At 36.6% G+C, this 25,093-nt stretch overlaps 1 protein-coding gene across 2 annotated transcripts in view; it reads left to right on the top strand.

Moving 5' to 3' along the window:
- Taf3 (TBP-associated factor 3) overlaps window positions 1-25,093 on the top strand; it is a 109,562-nt gene that overhangs the window by 8,484 nt on the left and 75,985 nt on the right. For both annotated transcript variants that reach the window (XM_081762207.1, XM_081762206.1), the window contains exon 2: window positions 9,004-9,246. In XM_081762207.1, coding sequence (XP_081618333.1) covers window positions 9,004-9,246 — 243 coding nt within the window. The remainder of the gene's footprint in view (window positions 1-9,003; window positions 9,247-25,093) is intronic.

The raw sequence follows: 25,093 nt of genomic DNA, 5'->3' as shown, positions 1-25,093 counted from the left end.
GCTTCACGTCTGTCTGGATTCCCTAGATATCGCCTCGGACGCTTCGTCACGTGACCTTCGGTACGGCGCGGCGAGTGTCCACCATAGCATACATTGCACATACCTAGATTAGCTGGAGGAACATTGATTTACGATAAATAGTTACTAACGTCAAGGTATTATGTTTCGTATGGTCCATTGTGAACGGAATATCGCATCTTCGTAGGCTACAGTGTGATTGACGATGGCACTTAGTCTATACATGTTTGTAACCAGCACCCTAAACATATTCATACAAACCTCAACTCTACTGCAATTGCGATCGCAATTTGCGCTAACTCCCTTGTGAGCTTTTAAATGAGAGAGGGTTCTGTGATCCATCTTCCCTAAACTTGGTGCGAAATTTCATTTGGTAGGCACCTAACAGCTTAGTGACCCCGAAAGTGGTAGGTTCGACACTAATCTCGGTCAGCTTAGACACTTTATTTTTATTTCTTCTTTCCCCCCATACGGATGGGAGCCGACTTTTGACTTTAACGGTATCTGGAGTGTACCTGTTCATCTCATCGTCACTGAAAAGAGTGGAATCGATACTAATGTCGATCGTTTTTCATTATGTTTAGATGTTACCCCTTTTTACTTTCTATGGGTGCTAATGAAGGCTAAACTTGGATTTAAACAGCATCGGGATTGTCGCCAATTAATTAGTGGCCCCGAAAACTATTGATTCGACGCTAATATCGCTTGTTCTTGATTAGCTTACATGTCACCGTTCGTCTCCCGAGGATTCAAATGGTGATTGAACTTTGACTTAAACGGCATCGGGAGTGCCATGATTCATCTTATCGACTCTGAAAACTGTGGATTCGATAGTAATATCGATCATTTTTATAAATCACCCTCCGCCACTCTCCCCCTAACTGTGCTATGGGAATTTAACGCCCACGGTATTCCTTTCTAGATTGTAAATTATATGTACGGTATATCAAATTTGGTTGGAAATTTCCCTTATGTTCCAGAGTTATGTTGGAACATACACGTGCATATACATTTTTATCTACATCGATTGATGAAAACATTTGTCACAACATAAAAAGCACAACAGTTAATGCTAACTGCGTCATGAGATGTGAGGAGATTAAGTAGGAAGAAAGAAAAATTGTGGAGCAGAAAAGTACCTGAAGCGTTCATGATTGTTTTAGGATTCCTTTGTTACAGACACACACACACATATATTTATATACAGATGCTTATCAAGATAAATGAAATAACTAAAGAAGTGCAATTTGTCTTATTCAAATGGCGGTGTGATCACCGTAAGATTGCAAAACTGATCTGATTTATTGTCGAGTGAAGGCACGAGAATCATGAATTATTTCCAAAGGTATATTATACCATTCCTCATTCAATACAATGCTCAATCCCATCGGTAATTTGCGAACGAAACCTTACTTCATTGACCGAAGACAAAATTTACCACAGAATGCATGTGATCAGTTATGCCTACATAAGCACTTACAGTAATATGTTTCACAGAGCCTCTGTTATATACAGGATGGGCACAAAGTCGCTTTCCCCAAAATAATTATTTCCACATATTGGGGAAAGAGACTTTGTGTCCACCCTCTATTTCACGATAGGGAGGAAACAGTTCGGAGCATAAAGTTCTTTGGGTAACCCGATATATGCAATTTGGATATATGGGACCACATTGCACGTTTCCTGTCATCGACTATCCCCTCTGCATGTTCTCGCACCATTTATTTATTTATTTTCGCGCTGAAGCGTTAAGCGTTGTTTGTTGACGGTGATCAGCGGTTTGGAATCAACCGCGGACGTTCGGGTTGTGCAACTCATGTCGGACAGTGATTGTTGCAGTAGGTTGTTGCAGGTGTTTGTTGAGTTCCAATGTCGCTTTTGCCACACAATCACCTCGAATGCTCGGCAATCCCTGGTATGTCTTTTTCTTTCCATTCACTATTACTCTTTGCCGATATTGTTTTTGCCATATGTGGCCGAATGGTAGGTGAAGATTTATTACATACTTCCTGGACGTCATTCGTAATAGGAGGTGAAGTAGTCAGCACCACTGTCCGGTCGCTTTTACTTCCCATTACAGGGTTTACGTAAATTGCTGAGCCACATGGAAACGAGATGAATGTTGTGTCTCTACCGTACTATATGCATTTAACAATGTAGGGGGCCCAGTGACTCAGTGGTAGAGTGCTTACCTCTTGTGCATGGGATCCCTGGTTCAATCCCTGGCCAAGTAAATTTGTGATGGACAACTGACAACTAATTTGTCATGTCCGTGGGTTTTCTCGGGGTACTCCCGTTTCTTTCTCCTCTTTCATTCCACCAATTCTTCCATCAACATTCATGCTTTAATCATCGTCTCCCTTAGCCTAAAATGGCATAATCATAGAACGTTAAACTCAGAGGTTTCATTTCATTCATTTAACTATGGATTCTGTCGAAGGTATTTATCCCACTCCATTCTGCCAGTTATTACTTTTTCATTCTCCATAATGGCCATATAACCGGTAGAATGTTAGAAGATTTCACTTAATATCAAAGATACAAGAAATTTCAATTAAGAATCTTGTAAACTAATCAAATAGGGAGATTAGTAACAAATACAATATTTGTTAAGGTTTTTGTTGTCAACTGTAATAAGACACTTTATATACTACGCTTGACTGCAAAACTTCTTCTTTTAGACAACAGATTTAGAATAACTTTTGAGATGTTTTATGAATTATCTTTTTACTTATCAATGCATGTTTGTTCAGAAATGATTCTAAAAGAGGCAGTCAAGAAAAATGTTAAAATCATTTCATTTGTAAAGCACAATTCATTTTGAAGAAATTTTCCTGTTTTATTTTTTTGACAAGAGCGATTTATTTGTTTATTTTTCTTATCTTGCCTGGTAGTAACTATGTTGAAGCACTACTGGCGAGGTTGAGGGAAAATGTGCAGTAACGCTTTGTAGTGAACTGCAAATATTTCCTTTTCGTTCCATTCGGAAACTTTAAGCACAGTTTACCTTAAAAGTCTCATAGAAAGGTAAATGATATGAACCCAGATTTCAATTTACTTTGAAAAGACGAAAACTCAGTTAAGTAATAATATTTTCCAACTTCTCCGCCTTCTGTGGAAAATGAACAGAGAAAGCTTTTTGATTTAATTTATTGCAGAGATATGGAGGATGATAGTTGATTTGGTAAAGAAATAGACTTTACTTTTAGTTAAAACAGAAGTCTTAAATTAAAAATTGATATCTGTGCAATGTGAAATTCTTTCCTGACAAAAAATTCATCAGTACGTAAAATCCTGATAAGGTCATTTCAAATTTATTCTTCCATCCAACAGGTTCAATAACTCTAAACTTTATATACGTTTTGCACATAATTTGTAGTAAGCACGGATCTACTGCGGTACAAAATCGCAAGTTCGATTTCTAGTTGGTTTATGTAAGCTTGTTGTTTTGAAATACTATGATTATGCGATATTTATTAGTAACTAGCCATTTTATTTATTTATTTTGTCATCTCCTTTATCCTGTTGGAGTAACTATGGGGCATTAAGTTGGTATTTGTTTCTTTATTTCATATACAGTTTAAAGTGGTGACCAAATTTTTGACGGTTGAATTGTCAAGTTAAATCTTAACAATCACGAGTCAGAATGTTTTAGAGATAGCTGTATTTAAATATTATAGACGAAGGTGTTCCAATTATTATTATTATTATTATTATTATTATTATTATTATTATTATTATTATTATTATTATGTTCTATTCTGAACCCACACATCCCGAATATATTGTGTATTTATTTACATATAACAACAAGGAATGAATGTGAATCGTTAGATTGAATGCCTAACATATATTCAGTGCGTGTTTATGAATGATAAAACGTGATTCTGACCTCGTTTTTATAAACGCCTTATAATATTGATATTATTTTGCGCAAGACGCAACGATTATACTGAATTTAAGTACTTAACAACTAACTGTTGAATTCTACAAAGTATTTCCGAATTCATTGTGCGATAACGGCTATAAAACACGTTAAAAATATGTCTTACTATAAATTTGTTTCCATTTGTTCCCAATACTTCTCAGTTTTATAGGTATCGGTACATCTTGTATTATTATACAATAAAAATTTCCATTGGTATCACCAATGCATACGAGGTACGGGACTTCTTTAGAAATCAGTTTTGTGTTTTTTGCACATTAGTGTAATTACTTTACGTAGTTGTACAGTAATAATTTTGGTAAAGTACGTAAAAATGGGTTGTTTAATGATTAATTTTGTGTTACGGAAAACGCTAGTGTTGTAAGCCAATAATGTAAGCAAAGGGTAGATTTGGGATCTTGAGCAGAAATTTTATTTGTTTATTTAGTTATAAGTATTACTAAAATTTCTTTGGATTTCTAGACCGAGGACCTTTCCAAAACCTGTGTCGTTTGATTGTTGCTGAGCATGTTTCCATCTTCGTTGTTAGAATTGGTAGAAATAGCCTGCCTTCTATTTGCTATGTAAAAAGTACAGTATGTATATTCAGGTTTACTCTAATTGAAGAATCAATTTTTCCAAATAACTGTATTATCACTAACATTCATTGATAATTATAGTGGAAGATAATAATCCTTTCTTCGAAGAAAAGTTGAGATGTGACCAGTCGTAAGCGCCTTACCTTGAATAAAATAACAAAATGAATCTTATTTCGCTGTAAGTTTGCAATTGTTCACAATTAATTGATGAAACTACCATTTCTTTACGTTCACTGCCTGTCCAGCAGGAATCCAACTTTGTTCTTTTAACTGAAACTGTATGGCAGGAAACCCATAGTTTAACATTGGATCCATAACACATACAGTCCAACCGACGATTATACCCGGGAGCATGTGTTCGCAAGACAGAACAGAGTCTGTTTTATTAAGATGCTGGAAAGACCTTCTTCCTGATAGCATTACTTTCTATACTTTTAGTTGTCCTCCATAAAATTTCCCTTTTACCTGAATATTCTTCATGAGCACGAACTGGCATCTTATGGAACTGTATAATAATTAAGAATGGGAGTAAGAAACTTCTTCAAAATACAGAAGTCATACAAGCTCATTTGGATTCTCTTTTAAATTTCACGGTTACAAGGTTAAGAACATTATTTCCCGCCTATTTCTTCAGTCAATTGGATTGTATAATCTTCACAGACTAAAAACAAGTGAATGAATGAAAATCCTAGAAAGCACACACACACAGACACACAAGGGCCAGAAATCGATATATTTCCAAACAATATAGCAACACAGGATACTTTCATCTTTATGGGAAGACCATAAATCAGTCTCACGTGAGATTTAAGTGACATTCTAAGTCACTTACGCTGTGGCGGATGTGAACAACAACTACAGGGTGGTCCGGAAGTGGGCGTACCCCTAATTGGTGTTTTCTGATGGTTTTAGGTTTTACCCACATTTGTTTGGTAACATTGCTTGGCATTGTCTGGTAACGTTGCTTGGCATTGTGTGGCAACATTGCTATCCATGTTCATTTGTTTTCTGCTGTTTTCTGCTTGGTAACAGTTATTTGCAGTGAAGTTTGAGTAATCAACAACGTGTGATCAAAGTCTTCACCTGCTCCCTTTGCCTGACCTCCAAGAAGTTCCAATCTGACGACACCAGACAATGCTCTCTGGGGTTTCATAAAGCAACCAGTTGAGAATGCTCCAAGAGCATTGCCAGAACGAACTTAAAAAGAATGGAGATATGGAGCGGGAAGGATAACTGTCATTGTTCCTAGGTGTAAAAGTAAATCTTTTTATCCGCACCTTCTTCTCTTTCTCGCAAAAAATAGCAAAATATCTCTCTATGACTCATGGTTCTCGAGATATGGCTGCTTAAATATCTAGAAATTCGAACTTTTTTGGCCAATATCTGGGGAACGGTGGCCAGTTGGCCAGTAGACAGTTAATCAATGGCCATCGGTTACTATTTGGTACCAAAATATTTACCATCCTCTTAGGTATTGATCAAAATCAATATCGTCTCTTTACAACTTATGGTTCCCGAGGTATGGGTTTTTAAATATCTAGAAATTGGCCATATTTTGGCCAATATCTCGGAAACGGTAAGAGTGACGCGAAAAATTTAATGACTTTGTCTGATAGTTTTTGATGCTCTATCGAATGCAGTGTTCAAAATTGAAAATATCGCAAATAACAGACAGACATAGATAATTCAGTAACGAACTTGTTTTAAGTTTGTTGACAAGTAAGAAGCACTCGATATCACACAACGCAGGAATTACGAGCAGCTGTGGAACACGCCTTCAACCTCGTGACTCCGGAGTATCTCCGCAAAACATCTGCGAGAACTTGGCGCAGAATTCAGCTGTGTTACGACATAGATGGTGATCATAACAATGTTTATGACTCTTAAAACTCTTTAAAATTCCAAGGTAACTGTGTACAGACATTCTACCATAACTAACACTATATTGTTGAAACTAACGGAGAGTACGCCCACTTCCGGATCAACCTGTATACAGGGAAAAAAACGCACAACCTATAAGCTATACATTACAGAAAACTCGAGGAAGAATCGTTAATTAAGGTTCAACAGGCAGAGCCCACACTGGGTTCTGACACTACTGTGAGTTGCAGAAATAAATAATTTACGATTAATGTTAAATTGTCAAGCATTTTACAAATAAATTGCAATTAAATTTCTTCTGCATAAACAGCCTTTTAACAAGAGGTTTCTTTTCAACTATGAAATCTTATTGATAAAGTGATTCGATCGTAATGTAACTTTCCTGATGAACGATTACACAGCTTGGGAAACCGTCCAGTAAAAATCTTACAAACGAAATTATTTACGAGTTATACGGTGACCCCACAACATTCGTGTTTAATGTGTGTGTGTGTATTAGCTTTTTAATTTCGTTATTTTTATCATACATTTCAATATATACTTAAAAATACATTAATACATTAGCTCGTTGTCATTCAGCTTTAGTAACAAGTACAGTCGACTCCCTGTTAAATGGTTTAACAGAGGAGAAGATATCTACGTTTAATTGCAGAAAAAAAAAAAAAAAACAGGAAGATAAATAATCACTATATAATGAATAGAAAAGTTCTACATGACAATTTATCAGTACTGTATTTTCAGAAACTATGCTTTAATAAAGTTTCGAATCAACAAACAAAAAAGAAAGGTCTTCATGTTCCCTCTTTTTCACTGGCGCCAGACAAGGATTAAGAAGTTGATATTATGCAAACTACCTGCTTAAAAGCAGGATTGAAGTGGACTTCTAAAAAGGATGCACAACATCAGAAATACCGTACGACACGTTGTTTTCTGCAATATTTCGCAACTTTTTTTTTTTTTTTTTAATTAATAATAGGCAACCCCTTTATCGAAAGGCAGAAATCATTGTCATCTTTCTTCATTTAGATTTCAAATCATTTCATTTTGTCAAGTGATTACGTGAAAATGTAATGTGATTTTTCTTCGAGGTACTAAGTGGGAACGGGGGATTCTTTTCGCTTTAAAATCAATTAGGAACGCACAGAAAAAGTGAAGCCGAAAGTAACAGGGCACTAGGTGGGAGACAGGAGGTAGGGAATGCTCGGTTACGTGAAGAAGGGATTTGTAACTGCAGTCTGGTTGTTTAAAAAATAAAGTCTGGGTAAGGGAGAAGGGTGGGGGATCTGAAAAGTTATCAACTCGAATCTCATTGTCAAATTCCCAGTCTGTTCTCTGTTTTTCACTCTAGTGTTCCTGTAAATTATTCTTGCGATAGATGTAAATTTTTTCGTCTTTTGGCGAGCATCGGTTAAGCCACCCCTGGTAAATCGGGAGTCGACTGTACCGTTTGATTGTAGGTATTATCATTTCATTGGATTTTTTTAATTGTTAAGGTACATATTTGTGAGAAACATTTGGTTGATAATGGAAGTGTAATGTCCATTCAATACCGAGGCTATTTCATACAGGATTACTGCTAAAGTAGCATTAAAACTACGACTGTGCTTTTTACTCGAGACTTTCACTGGGTCGAACCCACGACCCTGGCGCTAAATGTATGCGTGCCAGGCTCATTGCAAGAAAGGGAATGTATAGTTTTACGGAGGATGTTATATGTTAGTGTAATTATTTATTAGTACCAAGACATACATACATCAATATTTATTAGGTAGTCCGTCATACAGATTAATTTTCTCTTTAATTCAAGATTAATGATGGGACAGAATATCACAAACAATATTCTTTCTTTTGCTTTGTGCCAATCCTTTACTTTTAGATTTCGTTGTGAAAGCAAATGATTAGTTCAGAGCGCTTTGTTGTAGATGTCTGTTCTTGAGAAACACATTGAAACTGCATGCTTACTGTGGAACATACATATATACATACTCTACGAAATCCTGTATCTATATTTGGTGAAAACAATGATACCGGTACCTAGATTTGTGTGTGCAAAACTGGTACATATAATCGCATAACTTATTCGACTTGTAATGACAAGCAAAAAATGTCCTTATGTATAATAGTATTACGTTCATGGTGACAAAATCAACTGATATTTGTGTGTGCAAAATAGGCACGCTTTTTGTTAGCCACTGTTGCAGGAATTATTAAACTAATTGTGGACCGTTACACTTTAATTATTAATACTTAGATATTACGCTCGTTCACTTTCTCTTATCCCTGTTTGGTGGGAAAATGACCTGCTTCTGAAAACGTGAGTATACAAACTTTTTTTTATTTAATTTTATTTCAGGTCTTATCACCATCTGATAGTTTGAGTTATATTTAATTTACTTTTATATTTGTTTATGTTTGTAGGTGTGCATGTTGTGTGTGTGTGTGTGTGTGATTTTTTTTTTTTAAGAAGTGTATCAGTGGCAATTTGTTTCGTAGTTTGCATATGCTTAAACATTTAATTTTATCTTATCAAATTTGAATAATTGTGCATGCACAATGTCAGTTCTTTTTCTTTCTTTGCAGTTGGGCATACCAATCCAAATCTAGATGATTTGGGCCTGGCTTTTCGAGAACTGGGAATTAATATTCAGGATTTAGAGGAATATATTCAATATGTTGACTCAGTGCCGTGCGTTTTGGATGTCCCCAAGTTCCCAGTTCCTTCAGAATCTCACTTGAACTTCTTAAAACCAGGCAGTCGAGAGGTAGTCCATCGTCCTGTACATGTCCATGAACATCTTCCACCCATGCATCCAGAGATGGAAGGTAAATATGCATTTAGGTTGGTCCTTAGCTCTTATTATCAATTGCCAACTACTGTCGACCTAACAAATCAAAAATTCACAAGGGTTTCTTCCTTTTTAGTGGCGGTAGTAATTCCAATGAATAATTTCCGCTTCGAGAAATTCTATATATACACCATTTGCTGAAGGAATCTGTTATATTGTTGTATGTTGAACTACTTGAATTTAGCGCGTAAGAAACAATAACTGGCAATTGCTCTTAAATATTCATTTAAATGACTTGGATTAAGTGATGAACAGGTGCACTGACTGTTTAAGATTATTGCTTTTCTATATGTAACACTGGGACACAAATACCTGTCAAATCTAGACGAATACTGCAGAAGTTAATTAGTGCAAGCAAATTGGGCAATATTGCATCACATATTAGAGAACAATTTTGTTCTCAATGTTGTGTTGCTGGATAAATGCACGAGTTAAAAAGCTTTCGTTATAAAACAGACATCGAGAAATCCAGGGTTTGGAATATGAACGAAGGTTATCGTGGTTTACTAAATGCCACATGAAAAAGTTACATCAGTGTAATCCTATAAAGAAATATTGTGTTCTCGTACCTTTTTTGGTTTCGTGGAAATTTGCCATTTATTTTGTAGGTTCTGTAGGGCTTCGAAAGTTGGTCTCGATGGAAAGAATTACTAATGTATACAAAATCAAAATTCAGTTTAAAATACAATCCTAGTTTTCTTTAGGGAACCCCATGTTAAGAGATTCAGATTTTTCTTTTAGATTTAAATTGAAATAACTATAATAGAAGTTACCTTACTTGTTGTATTCGATTGAGGCAATAATTTTCGTTATATTTCAGTCGTGTAATATAATAGTTACCAAAGTCTGTCTTTGATGCACGCTGTGCTTCGAGTTTGGCTCAACATTGTAAAGTATTTTGGATGTTGTTGAAAGTTAGAAGTTAGTAAGTCAGAAAAAACGGTGCTGACTACAAATCACCAGTTAAAAGTATTTTGGCCTTGTGGACCCCTAGTGTTATGAAGTTCAATCAAAAACTTGTCATAGCGCCAACTATACTTCAAAGGTTATAATTAATTAATCTGGAGCAGCAAGTGAAAAGATGGCTAATGGACAGTTTAAGTTCTGTTTTCTGGATTTCTTTTTTCTCTAACAATAAGATTATATAATTGAAATTTTTCTTTACTGTAATAATGTTGACAAAATATACTGAACAGCAACCTCAGGAGTTGGGGAATTGTTTGTTAGTTTTTCATTGCTAGCAGATGATTATTGTTAACATTTAAAATGACTCATAGCGGAAGTACTAGTTTTAATTTTTCAGTATGTATATTTAAATTTTAACTTCAAATTTGCGTTGCATCTTGCATGTAAAAGTATCGTGAAGAAACAACTTAATACTTATTTCTTTCGTCTTATAAAATATTACGATTGTATTATTATTATATTTGCAGATACTTTCACATTGTTCGTAATCATTTATTTTGATAATAAGCTGGATGTCAAATATACTATTTGATGTGTTTCCACATTCACCCTTAGTCTTCAGTTAATCCCTTTCGTATATTTATTATAAATGTGCATGCTACGAGAGCAAGGAAGATTCTTATTTGTGTTGTCTCGTATAAATCATTTAAGAACACACGTTGGATAAGAGCTCCATTGTTTACGAAAGACACTTCAGCACAATATTATGTGCTGTCATTAATAATGTGCGTCTGTAGAATTTGCTATATGTATCAAGTATGACTTACTGCAAAGCTTGGTTTATCATCGTTCTTGATATAATATTGCGAATTTGTGTCTTTCGATTAGTTTAATGCTAATTACGATCACATCTTATGACCATGTTCCAGTGTCGATTCCCGATCATAACCCTTTGTGTTGTTTGCTTACAGGGCGCCTAACTATTTGACATAAAACTGTTAAAAAAGAAATAGTTTTCGATTCATTTACTGTAACTTTCTAAAGAAGTACATACGTAAAGTCTGATCTTGTAGAAGTAAAACAAAATCTAGTCATACCTGCTTTCAGAACTATTAAGATTTTTACGTTGTAAATTCTGTTACTGTAGTAGGAGAAAGTAGATCTTATTTTTCTTAGTCTGTAGTAAATTTCGATAAATTAGAAGAGCAGTTTCTTATTAAACTAACCGAAAATTTAATCGATTCCGTTTCTGATTCCTTGATTTGCTGTAAAAGCTTGAAATATTTGCACGTTAATTTTATTCCTATTTGTTAATTAACACACACAAAGTAAATAATTAAATTAACCATTAGCGATTTTAGATCTAATTTGTTCTGAGAAAACTTGGTTGAAGCGCGTATCCTGAGTATCAACCAATGTGGTTAATGCATTATTGCATAAGATGTGTTACCTACCCCTTGCTTAAATATGCTTACTGTATGCGGCATTTTTCATTAAACACTACCTAGAAATTTTCACTTGCTCCTAAATTTTAGCCGTGGTTAAATTGTCTTCCCTTTTTCTTCTTTTTTTGTTGTGCACTTGTAGTATTTTCATCCTTCAGCTATTGACATGGGTTTCTCTGTGTATTAGTTCACAGTCCATACAAATAAGATCTTCTAATTATGGTAGGTATATTCATAAATGTAATGTGTATTTGTTCAACTTATGTATGTGCTCTGTAATGATCAGTGTTATTTCACTTAAGCCCATCCAAAACATATTACTTTGTTCTCTACATAGAAAGGTAAGTACGGATTATACTCTTCAAAATCCAACAGTCGCCATAGTTCGAACAAGCTCGAAAGAACTGTTTAATCTTTGTGCATACATATTTATTGGTTTCCAATGTTAGCACAATAAAGAGACAGACTCAGATGGTGTTTTAAAACTCTTAATTAAAAAATAAAATAAAGGAAAACATTAATTTGTGGTGACATTGAAAATCTGTTGGTTTGTTTTCAAGGTAAATGCTCTTCGATTGATAATCATCTTTAAGCCAGTATGTAGATAAACTTCGGTAGATAATTGCTTCCATATTTTCACTCATTATAGGGCACAGTTAAAATTCTTGCTCACAGATACACTTGAGTTTCTGCTAGAGTTCCCTCGTGGTTATATGGTTAGCGTATTTGGCGTGAGAAAACTGGGTTCAATTCTTGTGGGAGCTCATGTGGTATAAATCCCACGTTAAGCTGTAGGTCTATGATTCATCCAGCCTCGCATAACATTCTGCCTCATATATATAATATGGGGTGACTTATAATGTGAATGACAAACCTAAGAAGGTAATTCTGGCTCAAATTTTAAGGAAAAAGGTTTGTAAGCGATTCCCGTTTTTTTTTTTTTTTTTTTTTTTTTTTTGTGTGTGTGTGTGTGTGTGTGTGTGTGTGTGTGTGTGTGTGTGTGTGTGTGTGTGTGTGTGTGTGTGTGTGTGTGTGTGTGTGTGTGTGTGTGTGTGTGTGTGTGTGTGTGTGTGTGTGTGTGTGTGTGTGTGTGTGTGTGTGTGTGTGTGTGTGTGTGTGTAAATGCTTGTTTAGTGAAGTTAAACGTCCCTTTCTAGCACTAATGTTATATGAAACTTCGGCCCAGTTTAAGGTGGGATCCGAACCACTGTAATGCTTTCAAATTTTAATAATGTCGCACTAGGAATAGAGTCCGGTACCACTTGTTTCAAAGGCACCGTATGCGCTATCCAAAGTTAACATTATTTTTTTTGTGGGGGGGGGGAATTGTTTTGTTAGTGCACACTCGTTGACAAGTTTCTCTTTCCATGACTTAGTTTTCCAGGTGCGATTTAAGTTTTTGATGTTTAACCGCCGTTGCTACAGTTGCCAGCAAAAGTGTATGCAGAAGCTCCATATATGCTTTTGTGTAAATAGCTAGTGCGTTAACCACTACAGTACCCAGCCCATTCTCTGACCAGTGGCTCATTTACACTGTGTATTTTCGTTGATTTCGTAGATATGGCATATATATATATATATATATATATATATATATATATATATATATATATATATATATATATATATAAAAAAAGGTTTGATTTCTCTATTTCTTCAATAATATCTAATTCAGCCGTCAAAGATGTTTATTAATACATGTATAAATAATGGGTTGTCTGAACACAATAGGATTCTGGAGTAGTCCGTGTGGTCAGGATGTCTGAGGAGTAGATAGGGTAGTGCAGTGGACACCATACTGGCAATGTAAATTCGATTCCTTGTTCAGTCACACATTTTGACACACTGAATTTTCATTGTAGTGTTCACACACAGAGGATATGGTGTAAAGAAAAGTCTCTCTTATTTATTTATTTCATTTGAGGTTACTTTATCGACGAAGAAATTAAATTCTTGCACGTTATCGACTACCGTGCTCAACTTAGTTAATTCGTAGTGATGTTATTGACAACAGAACATGTATGGGGTTGATGCATAGTTTTAGATTCCTAATTTTATAATTACATCGTTTTCACTTTGTTGTCAACAACATTTCTTAAACCTTTTGCTCTAAGCGAATTGTTTGTAACTGTTTTTATTAAGATTTTTTTTCTTTCATTCGCTGTGCGTATATTATGAAAATTTCTTCTATGTATTTGAAACATTAGAAACATGTAGTCATAATGAAGATGATCTGACCTAGTGTACTTTCAAGACGATATTGCAATAGCTTTTTCACACATGATACAACGACATGTTCATTTATCTTCGGAATTTTGAAAACCCACTCTCCTTTTTCGAAGCTCTTTTCTTCCACCCCTAAGTGGCATGTTTTGATTCGGAGGCATGCAAAAGTGGGTTCGAGAAGCGTAGAATAAGTACCATCTTTCGTGTCTAGGGTTATTTATATTGTCCGAAGGATAAAATACAGGGTGCGGCAGCGTTCATAGCGTAATTTGACTTACGTAGTACAATGACGTACTGCATGGATGCGCGCCAGCTCGTGCCGCATTCGTGTACTAATGAGCTGCCATTTCGAGTGTGACAGTGATATGGAGCAGTGGAGTGCATAGCATCGCGCCTTCGCTGTTGAAAGTTATTTCAAGAATAACGACTCTGTTATTGCTACCCAGCGTCTATTTCGGCAACACTTCAACTTGGGACGTCATGGGAAAGTTCCAGATGAACAGACCATTGTGAGGTGGGTACGTGCATTTCGAACAACAGGTTCTGTTTGCAATGGCAAACCGGGAAGAAGTAAAATAATTGTGCGGACACCAGAAGCCGTGGAAAATGTTTGTGCTGCAATATTGCGTAGCCCAAAATGATCTGCTCGTCGTCATTCGCAAACTGTGCATATGTCCGATCGCTCATTCAGGAGAATATTGCACGAAGATCTCCATTTTCACCTATATAAGCTGCAGATTGTTCAGGAAATTAGGTCTCGCGATTGGGTTTCACGAGAAACATTCTGCTTAACCATGCGTGATCTCCTTCGCCAAAATCCACAAATGTTGCACACCATCCTGATGTCAGATGCTCATTTCGAGTTATGTGGTTCAGTGAATAAACAGAATATGCGTTATTGGAGTGATGTAAACCCGCATGAACTGCACATCAAGCCCTTGCACAGTTCTTGTGTCACAGTGTGGTGTGGAGTTGCTTGCTTTGGGATTATTGGTCCTTACTTCTTCGAGGATGACAGCGGTGTGGCTGTAACTGTCACCAGTGAACGTTACCTAAAGATGCTGCAAGACTTCGTTCTTCCCCAATTAGGTATGGTCGATGTGGATGTGGAACAATTATGATTTCAACAAGAAGGAGCGACCTCGCATACAGCCAGAATTTGTATGGATTTCTTGCGACAGACATTTCCAGGTAGAGTAATTTCCCGTTTTGGTGACATTTCCTGGCCGCCTCGCTCCCCTGATCTTTCCTGTGCAGACTTTTCCTTTGGGGCTACCTGAAGCAAGAAGTGTTCCGAACACGTTGTGCCAGCATTCCTGAGTTGAAGGATCGCCATCGGCAATGTCCCTGGGAATACGTTACGCCGAGTTATGGAAAGCTTCCAACGCCGCCTAGATAAATATGTTGTCCATCATTTAATAGGAGTCATATTCAAAAAGTAATCCACGCAATGGACAATGACTTACACATTAGTAAATAGCATACCTTTAACTATTAATTAACATAAGAGGTAATAAATAAATTACAGTTACTGCCTGATGGTGTGTTTTTAATATCCTACTATGAACGCTGCCGCGTTGTGTATTTTTTCTTATTTTCTTTTAAAGATAAGTACCGTGGTTTGGTGTATCATGTGTAGATTTTTTCTTATATATATATATTTGTAATAAGATATGAATTCAGTATTCTCACCCAAGCGACCATGAACCTTGGCCCTTTTTTCTGTTATATTATTGTTACTTTGCAGTTTTTAATACGGGAAAAAACCTCACTACTTCGTCCAACGTAGTCAGTCGGGCGAGAATAGCTTCTGATTCAAAACCCAACGAGTCCCATCTCACTAAATGAGCTGCTTACCCATGCTTGCTTTCTGCTTATATTACTGTATACAAGAAACGTCACTACTCTGCCCAACGCATTCAATCGGGCGAGAATATCTACAACTTTCAAACCTCGGTGAAAGGCATCTTAACCGGGCTCTTTACCGTTCTCTCTAACATACAATATTGGGGAGACAAGAACGAAATCACGTTAAAAAAAATACCTCCGCTAGGCAGAGCTCACTTAACCAGGAACTCCTGTACCGAGACATTGTATACTTTTGCCAAATGAGGGGAATGAGAATGTTTCCTGGGTGGAAGAACAGATAAAACATCATCCACTTTTTAGACACAGGAAAAATTAGGGGACCAATTAATAAGCAAAAAGCATGCAACATATAATACAGAAATATACAAAAGTCGGTTTACACTTTTGTATTGTATGTTGTCACGTGTAATGCACTTTTGTTTTGGAGAAATTGTAATTCTCAAGGTTACTAATAGTCCAACTATTATAAAGTGACTATTAATGCATAATATATTCGTAGGGTTTCATTACAAATATTAAAGATAAAGTTAATACAGTAACTCGTAATATTGTCGCACCTAGTCATTGGCGCTCCATATAATGGTCAGTCCGTGGTTAGAAGTTTTTATAATTACAGAAAATTAGAAATACTGAAGTAACTGTGACTAGTAGTTATATTTATTTCAACAAATATCACACATATAGACTGGCAATTAAACGTTAGAATGGTGATTGAAATGAAGCGGTCTGTCTCAGGTACTGAAATATAACAACTGACTAGTTACGTAGATAGTGTAGATAATTGAAGACATGAAATGCAAACGTGAAATTAAAGCAAGGCAAGTGGTCCAGGAGCCCTGGAAGTCTGGCCAAAATGCTTTTTACCTAGTCAGGAGTGAAATCTTGCGTACTTCTAAACTATAATGTCACATTGGGATTGAAACATGACAAATTTACCCAATAATGAAATATGTTTATGTATGTACACTCATGTCCAAAATGATTGTCGCATATCTATAACTGTCTTCTTGCAAGAATATAATTCGATAATGATTTTGCAGGGTACTTTTGGGATGGGGATGGGATTTAGATTTCTGTGCTTTCGGCATCTAAGGCCATTTAGCCCTTCACGTTTTGAGGGATGACGTCCTCGGCGAGCACACAATCCGGGGAAAATGAAGGAAGAAAGGATGGGGGAAGGAAGGAAGCGGCCTGGGACCTGTAAGTTAGGTACCACCCCGACATTTGCCTGGTGGGAATGAAAACCTCATTCAAGGTGGCTGGCCTGAAAAAGCGTTTTACACTTCTTCGATCGAGTGCCCCCACTGGGAATCGAACCCGGGAGCGCTCGCACCGAAGGCGAGAGCGTTAGCGACCACGCTACGCGGGGCCACTGCAGGATACTTTTAATACTGATACTATGTGTATAATCGGGGAATGTATATTTGTGGTAAATTTCACAGGAAAAGAATTACAAATATGAAAATTAGAATAAGTAAAACAAAATGTTGCTAAATGGACAAGAAAGATTTGTTTTCGTTTTATTGTTCTTATTTACTGCTCTTTTGACATGAAATTTGCTACATACATGTATTTGCCGACTATACACATACTAACATTATAAGAAATACCGGGAGAATTTATTATCAAATTATATTCCTACAACAACATATTTATATACATACGACAATAATTTTGGACATGAGTGTACATCATACATGAGGACATGACTGAATGCCAGTAGTTTCTAAGACATTAATTTGACTCATCTGCAGAAGACGGTGGTTCATGTTCTTTCATCGCTTTCGAAAGCTGAAGCATAGATAAAGACAATGCCTTTTTGTGTATGTTTCTTGACCATTGGCTTCCGTGTTGAGATTTTTGGATCGCTTGTGATGAACAGCCCTAGTAGTAAATCCTTCATTGTTTCCTCCCTAGAACACTTTCTAGAATGATGTTCCCGATATTGCTTGGAGTGTTTGTGCCGCGCCTCCTGGGCCTCTTCCGACATTTGTCCACTGGGTAAATACAGTGACCGATGATTATGAGAATTCGTAAACCAGAAGTTTGTACACAAATGCTGATATGTAAAACCATGGGTAATGTTTGAGGTATAAGTCGAGGATGCTGTTCGCATTTGCGTGAAACTTGTCTAGATTAATGTCAAACCCACAGGACAAGGCCTATAGTACCACAGTACTTTTTCTGTTCGTTCTTCATTCAGACCTGTAGATTCTGAGAGAAATGTCGAACTGTGTTGCCGTCATTTGAGATATCGCTACCGTCTTGCTTCAGTTTATCTATGATGAGCCTTCACGAACCGGTTTTTTTTTTCCCCCTCTCCTGAACGACTGGCTTGTCTTTTTCCGCACCTGTCATTTGCAAATATGCACTCGTTATGCCACGCATGGAGAATAGGCAATCCAAAACTAAGATTGCTAATATTTTCTGGTCTCGAACCCTCCTGTTTCGATGTATTCATCACCTTCGGAGTTGCACCACACATAGGAAGTCTGCGCTGATTTGCTGTGAATAACAGAGTTACAGACTTTGCCGTCTACCATTGTGAAATGCAGATTACACGTGATCTCGAATGTGTTTGATTCAGTGTGGAATTGACTGGAATTGGAACAGGTATTTGGTTCTCCATGCTTTCATATTCTTCTTGTGTCACTTTCTCTGTTTGTTTTTTGAACTGCACTCTTATCGAGCGACAGAATCTTTGTCGAAAATGGCCTTTGATTTTACCAAACCACAACTCGGCCTCTCGTCGTCTCATAGACAAGTTTGATTATCAATGGGGACATTCGGTCGATAAGATGTAACAGCTTTTTCAGACCAGCTGTCCTGAGTGAAATTTTTCCTGGACTTTCATCATTCACACCACGCAAATGCCAAGATGATGATACCTAACGTACAGGCCACTTCCTTCCTTCCCCATTCCTTTCTTTTGTTCCCCTTTCCCGGATAGTGTGCTCGCCGAGAGACGTCATTCCTAGTACGTGACGGGTTAGTCATAAATGCTGGTAATGCCTAGAAATTTGTATAAATAAATAATAAATAAATAAATCATATGTTGTAGAGACATAGCTAATGTAAAACATATTTCACAATCTGTAAAACCTTCCTCGAGAGCTAACTTTTTGTATTCGGTTTGTCATTTGTTTAATAAATTTTGGTTTCTTATGCTGTACCTTCTCTCTCAAATTCACAGCCGCAACATACGGTAGAGAACAACCACTCTCTGATAATCGTAATGTTTGTTTCTTTCCTCTTCGAGCGGTTGCTACTATGCGTGAACATCTGTTGGCCTGTGTGTGAGCCTGCCGACGTCAATGGCTCAGGTTCACTGTTTATTGCACTCGCTAGCGGCACTTTACTGTCTAACCGATCTACATTTGTCCAGTTTCTGAAACACTTTGCAACAGAAGTCATTCACTCTGTGGTGCTCCTCCTGGCAGCTCAGCTAATGTTTACTGTTAGAGAAAAGAAATTAGTTTTTTTTTTTTTTTTTTTTTTATCGATTTCCTCTCAGTTCTTGCAATATTTGCAGGAGACATCTTGATATTTGATATGTCGTGTCTGAATAATAAATGGAAAAGTTCGGAATATATTAGCACCGTTTTTTGGTACAATGGTTATTACTACTGCATACATATGTCATTGTCCGGAAATCGAGCAACTTTGAGCAATCTTATTTGCAGGTCCTGGAAAAGGCAGAAGTACTTCCATCGCCTGAAATGTTGGTGGAATTAGTTGAAAAAAAAATAAATAAATAATAATAAGGAAATTACAACCTGCATACAATTTTTTTTTTACTACAAATACCTGCATTTCAAGCTTTCGATAATATCAAAATTACAACAAACGTCACTATATTACAACGTTATATTATATTATAACGTTAATATATTACAAGAAACAACGATCTGTGTAAATAGCCAAACATACTTATTAATTTATCGGTACGGGAAGAATATGTATAGGAAAACACACGAGAACTGTGTTGTTTGATTTCAAAACACAGACTTTAATCGTGCTTCCACCACCTCATAGTTTGGATGTTGTTATTGGACACTGGAGTGGGAATTCCTATACAAAGAATACTGTGTCATATAGATCCGCGTATTAACTTTCTTACTGACTCATTTACAACGTTTATTTTGAAGTCTGAGTTTTGAGGTTTTGACCAATTTTCCAGTAAATCTGGACCACTGCGCAAGGGTAGGAACGACGAAAGAAACATTCAGGTAGAAGAGAAATTATAAGTCTTTGAATTGAGTGTAAAATAAAACTCATCAGGCATTTTGTGTGAAAAATTTTACTGTACTCAATGAAGCAGAAACGTGATTACCATATATATATATATATATATATATATATATATATATATATATATATATATATATATATATATATATGTGTGTATATATATATATATATATATATGTGTATATATATGACCTAAAACGACGTTTGAAATGTCGGTATAGAGAAAAATTTAGAAAATAATTACTGGATCAAGCAGAAAACCATTGAAAAAATGCTGAAAATTATAAGGAAAGAACAATGGTAGTCGTGTAAAAAGTGGGCCTAAAGAACTCTATCCTGAAGAACATAGTAGAAGATACAGTGAAAGAAAAAGATACTGCAGCTGATGTAGAAGATTAAAAGTATTTGTGAAGTTAACTTTCCTGTTCTAAAATCTTTTTCGTGTAACAGAGCTGCATAATTGATAACTTTACATGTACCAGATTTTGAAATACTGATTTCACTAGTAATGGATTTTTCCTTTTTCTTTCTTTTATCTTTCTTTTTTCTTTTTCTTTCTTTTCTTTCTTTTGCAAATTTTGATCCTAAAACATTTGTTACATGACTATCCTTTTGAAAAATTCACCGTATTGAATTTGCACCCATAACTATTTGCCCCCAGCCATATGATTGATTTTTGCCCCATAATCGTTCCTATTGCTTACGGTTTTCCAATGAAATGGGCTGGTTCAGACTTTTGGAATAGTGGGAACTTATATGATAACAGACGAATAATTACAATGAATGAAGACAGAGTTTTTAAGACTAAATGTTTCGTCGAGTGAGTGTAGATAAGGATGAAGAATGAAAAACAAATCTATGTCGCTGTCAGTCATATTACCTGTTGTGTGATATTTGGAAAACTCTCTCACAGTCATCACATTTTTAATGTAATCCTCTATCCTTATTGTCAAGGGCGAAGTTTTCTCACTTAAAAAAATTAAATAGGAATGTGGATTGTGTCACGATTCTCTTCCTAGAACTATTTTTCTTTGAGTTCGCTCTTATTGTTATTGTTCATAATAATATAATATAATAATAATCATATTATTTAATTATTTCCACTCGACTCCCAAGAGGGGTACAATCAAATTCAGGGAGATAATAATTTTTGGAAAGAGGATCGAAAGATCTTTTAAAATTTGTGTAATTCTGCGTTTATTTGTATTTAATATATATATATATATATATTTTAAATCAAGGTGATACTCTGTTCTTGGGTTGGATTGTAATTTGTTGGTACAAATATGCCATGGAAACTTCTGGGCTTTTACATTAAAATATCATTTCCCTCCCCAAGATAAACTAATGTACATAGTGTATTGTAATGTCATTAACCTTTAGTCTATTAATGTATGGTTTATGCCTGTAGGGTCACTACGAAAGTTTTGAGATGTGAAATAACTTACATACTTAAAATCAATTTAACACTTACATTTTCTCAAAGTATTCACCATTACACTGTACACACTTTTGCATTCTCGTAAGCCACTAAGCTTCTTCAGGGCTGCAAAATCTCTTCCCACGCATGCGATCTTTGATCCTGGGGAACAGAAAAAAATCACACGGGGCCAGGTCAGGTCTATACGGCGGACGAGTCATAAGTTTGACCTCCGTAGATTCTAAAAACTGAATTGTGATGTTGGCTGTATGTGCGGACGCGTTGTCATGATGAAGCAGGATCCCACGCAATCCAGTTCTTGGACGCCGTTTCCGAAGCTTCTGGAACACTTTTGTTAGGCAAACAGTGGTGTACCACTGAGCAGTAACAGTCCTTTGTTCTTCAAGTGGAACAGTTGCAACATGGCCAGATTTGGAGAAGAAAGTTGCGACCATCTTCTTCCGCACACTTCGCGGTCGCTTCACTTACGTGGGTGGATTTTCGTCTGAAAAGATCCAAACTGTAGACTGGCGTTTATTTTCAGGGTCAAATTGATAGATCCAAGTCTCATCACCAGTAACAATATCAGAGACGCGTCGAGAATTGCCTCCATCAAATCTTGCAAGCATTTCTTAACACCATTCCACACACATGCGCTTCTGCTGTTCAGTCAAAATGTGAGGCACCCAACGAGATGAAACCTTCCTGAGCCGAAGGTGATCATGAAAAATTTTTGTTACTGCTGGCGATCCAATGTTCACTGTAGATTCAATGTCCTTTAAAGTTGTTCGAGGATTTTCTCGAATAATTTGTTCCACAGCGGCAATGTTTTCATCTGACACAGCTGTTGCCGGACGTCCAGCTCTGTCTTCATCTTTAAGCGATGTCCGGCCTCTTCTGAATTCACCACACCACCGAAAAATTGTAGCACGGGAAGGAGCAAGGTCCCCAAATGCTCCCTGCAAACGGTCAAGGCTTTGTGTCTCGTTCAAACCACTTTTGAAATCGTAAAGGATCATTGCCCGAAAATGTTCCCTTTCGAGCTCCATTCTAGACAGCCGAATACTGCTCACATCAACAAATAGTGAAGGCGATACGGCCACGCCAATAAGCGAGGCGAGTTGAAACTTGCTTCGCTTCTTCGCTCTGGATACCACTACCGAACGCAATTGTTGGAATTCAAATACTATGCCACAACAATGCGTATCTCAAAACTTTCGTACTGACCCTCGTATTTGCTACCACTTTGTTCCAATGCATATTGAATTTGAACTGAACAATATTTCGACCAATAGATGGTCAAAAACCTAGACAACAATACTTGTTGGATGCGCGCGTTCGTATGTAGTGAAGGTGTACCAGGAGTGGGAAGAAAATAGGGTAACGGGCTCTAAGAGACGGAAATGTAGGTGCGTACGGAAGTTCAAAACGTGAGGTGAGCGTAGCGTCAAACAGCTCGTGACAGCCAAACGAACCATCAGGTCCTGGAATTAGGTGACCAATACAATGGTGGATATACAGCTCCCATATCTCACGCAACGATACGGTGTAAACTGCCACGCATGTAGTTCCGCAGCAGACGACACCCTCGTCACCCACTCCTTATGACTCGTCAGCGCCGGCTTCGTCGCGCTTGGGCACAGGAACACGCTAATTGGACCGTGGATGATTGAAGAAGAGTGTGTTGTTCCGATAAATCACAATGTGTGCTACTTTTCTTGGACGAGCGTGTGCATGTGTGGCGCCAAGGCACGAAACTATGAATCCTTCGTACATGGTGCGTACTGCACAGGCAGCTGGGGGCGGCCATATGATTCGGGGGTGCTTCTGTTGGCATGGACTGGGACCGTTAGTGTGCATGGACCACAGCGGGACATCCGTTGTGTATCTGCAGGTGTTATAGAATCACGTACACTCTACAATGCAACACTTTTACCCACACAAAGACGGCATTTTCCAGGACGACAGTGTACAGTGCTACCAAACAAGGACTGTACGTGCTTGGCTGAAGGAAAATTCCACGGAGGTGCAGCGTATGAATTGGCCCCCTAAGTCACCGGATCTAAGCCCCCTAAGCCTATAGAACATTTGTGGGATATTGCTGAACGAGCTCTCTGCACCAACATCTATGGGCTCATTGTGGGATGCCATCAGGAATATGTGGTGTTAGATTCCCGTGAAAACATATCAGCAACTACCAGAATCCATGCCACGCCGTGTCTGGGCCGTCGTCTGAGCAAAAGGTGAACCAACAAAGTATTAGGTGGGTGGTCACAATTCAGTGTGCATTCAGTGTATTATTCTAAACTAACATACAGTTGATTTTTTTTTTTCCTTCTAGAGGAATATCAGCTATAATGCATAAGGTAATACAAATACTTACAATTGCCTATTTTCTGAATGAGCGCCCAATCTATTATACATTCACAGAACTCTAGTCTGATACTTCGACCTTCCTGAATTACGCATTTGTTCCATTTTCGTTGATATACTCTTAAATATTGATGGTCTTTAGGGGGGTTAACATTTAATTTCCCTTTAGAGGCCGTTCAGATATTAAACTTGATGCCTGACAGCATTTTTCGCAAATATTAACGGATTTAAATTTGATGTAAATTTGATACCTGTTGGTAACTTATTAAAATAATGACACTTAGAAAAACAAAACGTGGAAACTTAGTGTTAAACTCAGAGAAACTTTTTTTTTTTTTTTTTTTTTTAAGACGTAAGGAATCAATATACCTTTGAATTGAGGTATTATTACTCATTTTTCTATTTAATATTTTTATGTGGGATGGCCCTCTGTCCATGAGGATAAGAGTGTGGACTAAATTTACTAATCTTGTACCTCTTGACAGTCAAGTTGATAGCTATCAAAATTTTTAAGAAAAAGAAAGTTAATTTCAAAGAAATGACGAACTGATTTTAAGTGAGATTCCTCTTGTGTGTATATTACAGTTGTACATTATATAAAGGCACTTTCATCCTGTGTCTAAATGGGATACTTTCTCAGGAAATCACATGTATCGAGTTTTGAGGATTTTCATTGTATGATAGAAAACAGACCCATCAACCACTAAAACTCTTACCGATCTTTTATCTTCCCTGGAATGTTTACTTGTGATTAACACTTAACTACGTTGTTTTCAGATGAAATTAAAATATACACTTAAATCTTACGATTTTATTTAACAAATGATGTCGTAATACAAAAATTAAGAAAATTAGATAATCTTTCCCATTCTTCTCATCGTGTCTTTAATACTTTTTTTTTTAAAATTATTGTGAGATTTCACGAAGTTATTAACTTATTTTATCACTGTGTATAGCTGCTTACGTTAAAATTATGATAGACATATAGAACATATATTTGGGTTAGTACCAAAGTGGTGTGGTTTGAGCTGGAGAGAAGTAAACATACATCATGCAACAATGCATTGTTGTGAACGAAGGAATATCTTGTGAAACAATAAATAAACTGGGTATCTTTTTCGTTATTTTTTATATAAATACTTCGATCTCAGTGGTAGTAATTGCTAGCACATTTCTCATTAGAGCTTTCTAACCACAAATCAGATGTTTAGATGATGAGAAATATGAGTAAGATCAACAGTGATTTGTACAAAATTAAAATAGTTAATTACAATTAAGAAAAGCTTTAGCGTAGCGGTTTCTGTTTAAGACTTAATGAATTTTTATTTATTGAT

Source organism: Thermobia domestica, chromosome 6 (assembly GCF_964235325.1).
Source record: "Thermobia domestica chromosome 6, izTheDome1.hap1.1, whole genome shotgun sequence".
Taxonomy (NCBI): domain Eukaryota; kingdom Metazoa; phylum Arthropoda; class Insecta; order Zygentoma; family Lepismatidae; genus Thermobia; species Thermobia domestica.
This window is presented reverse-complemented; position numbering and strand designations above follow the sequence as displayed.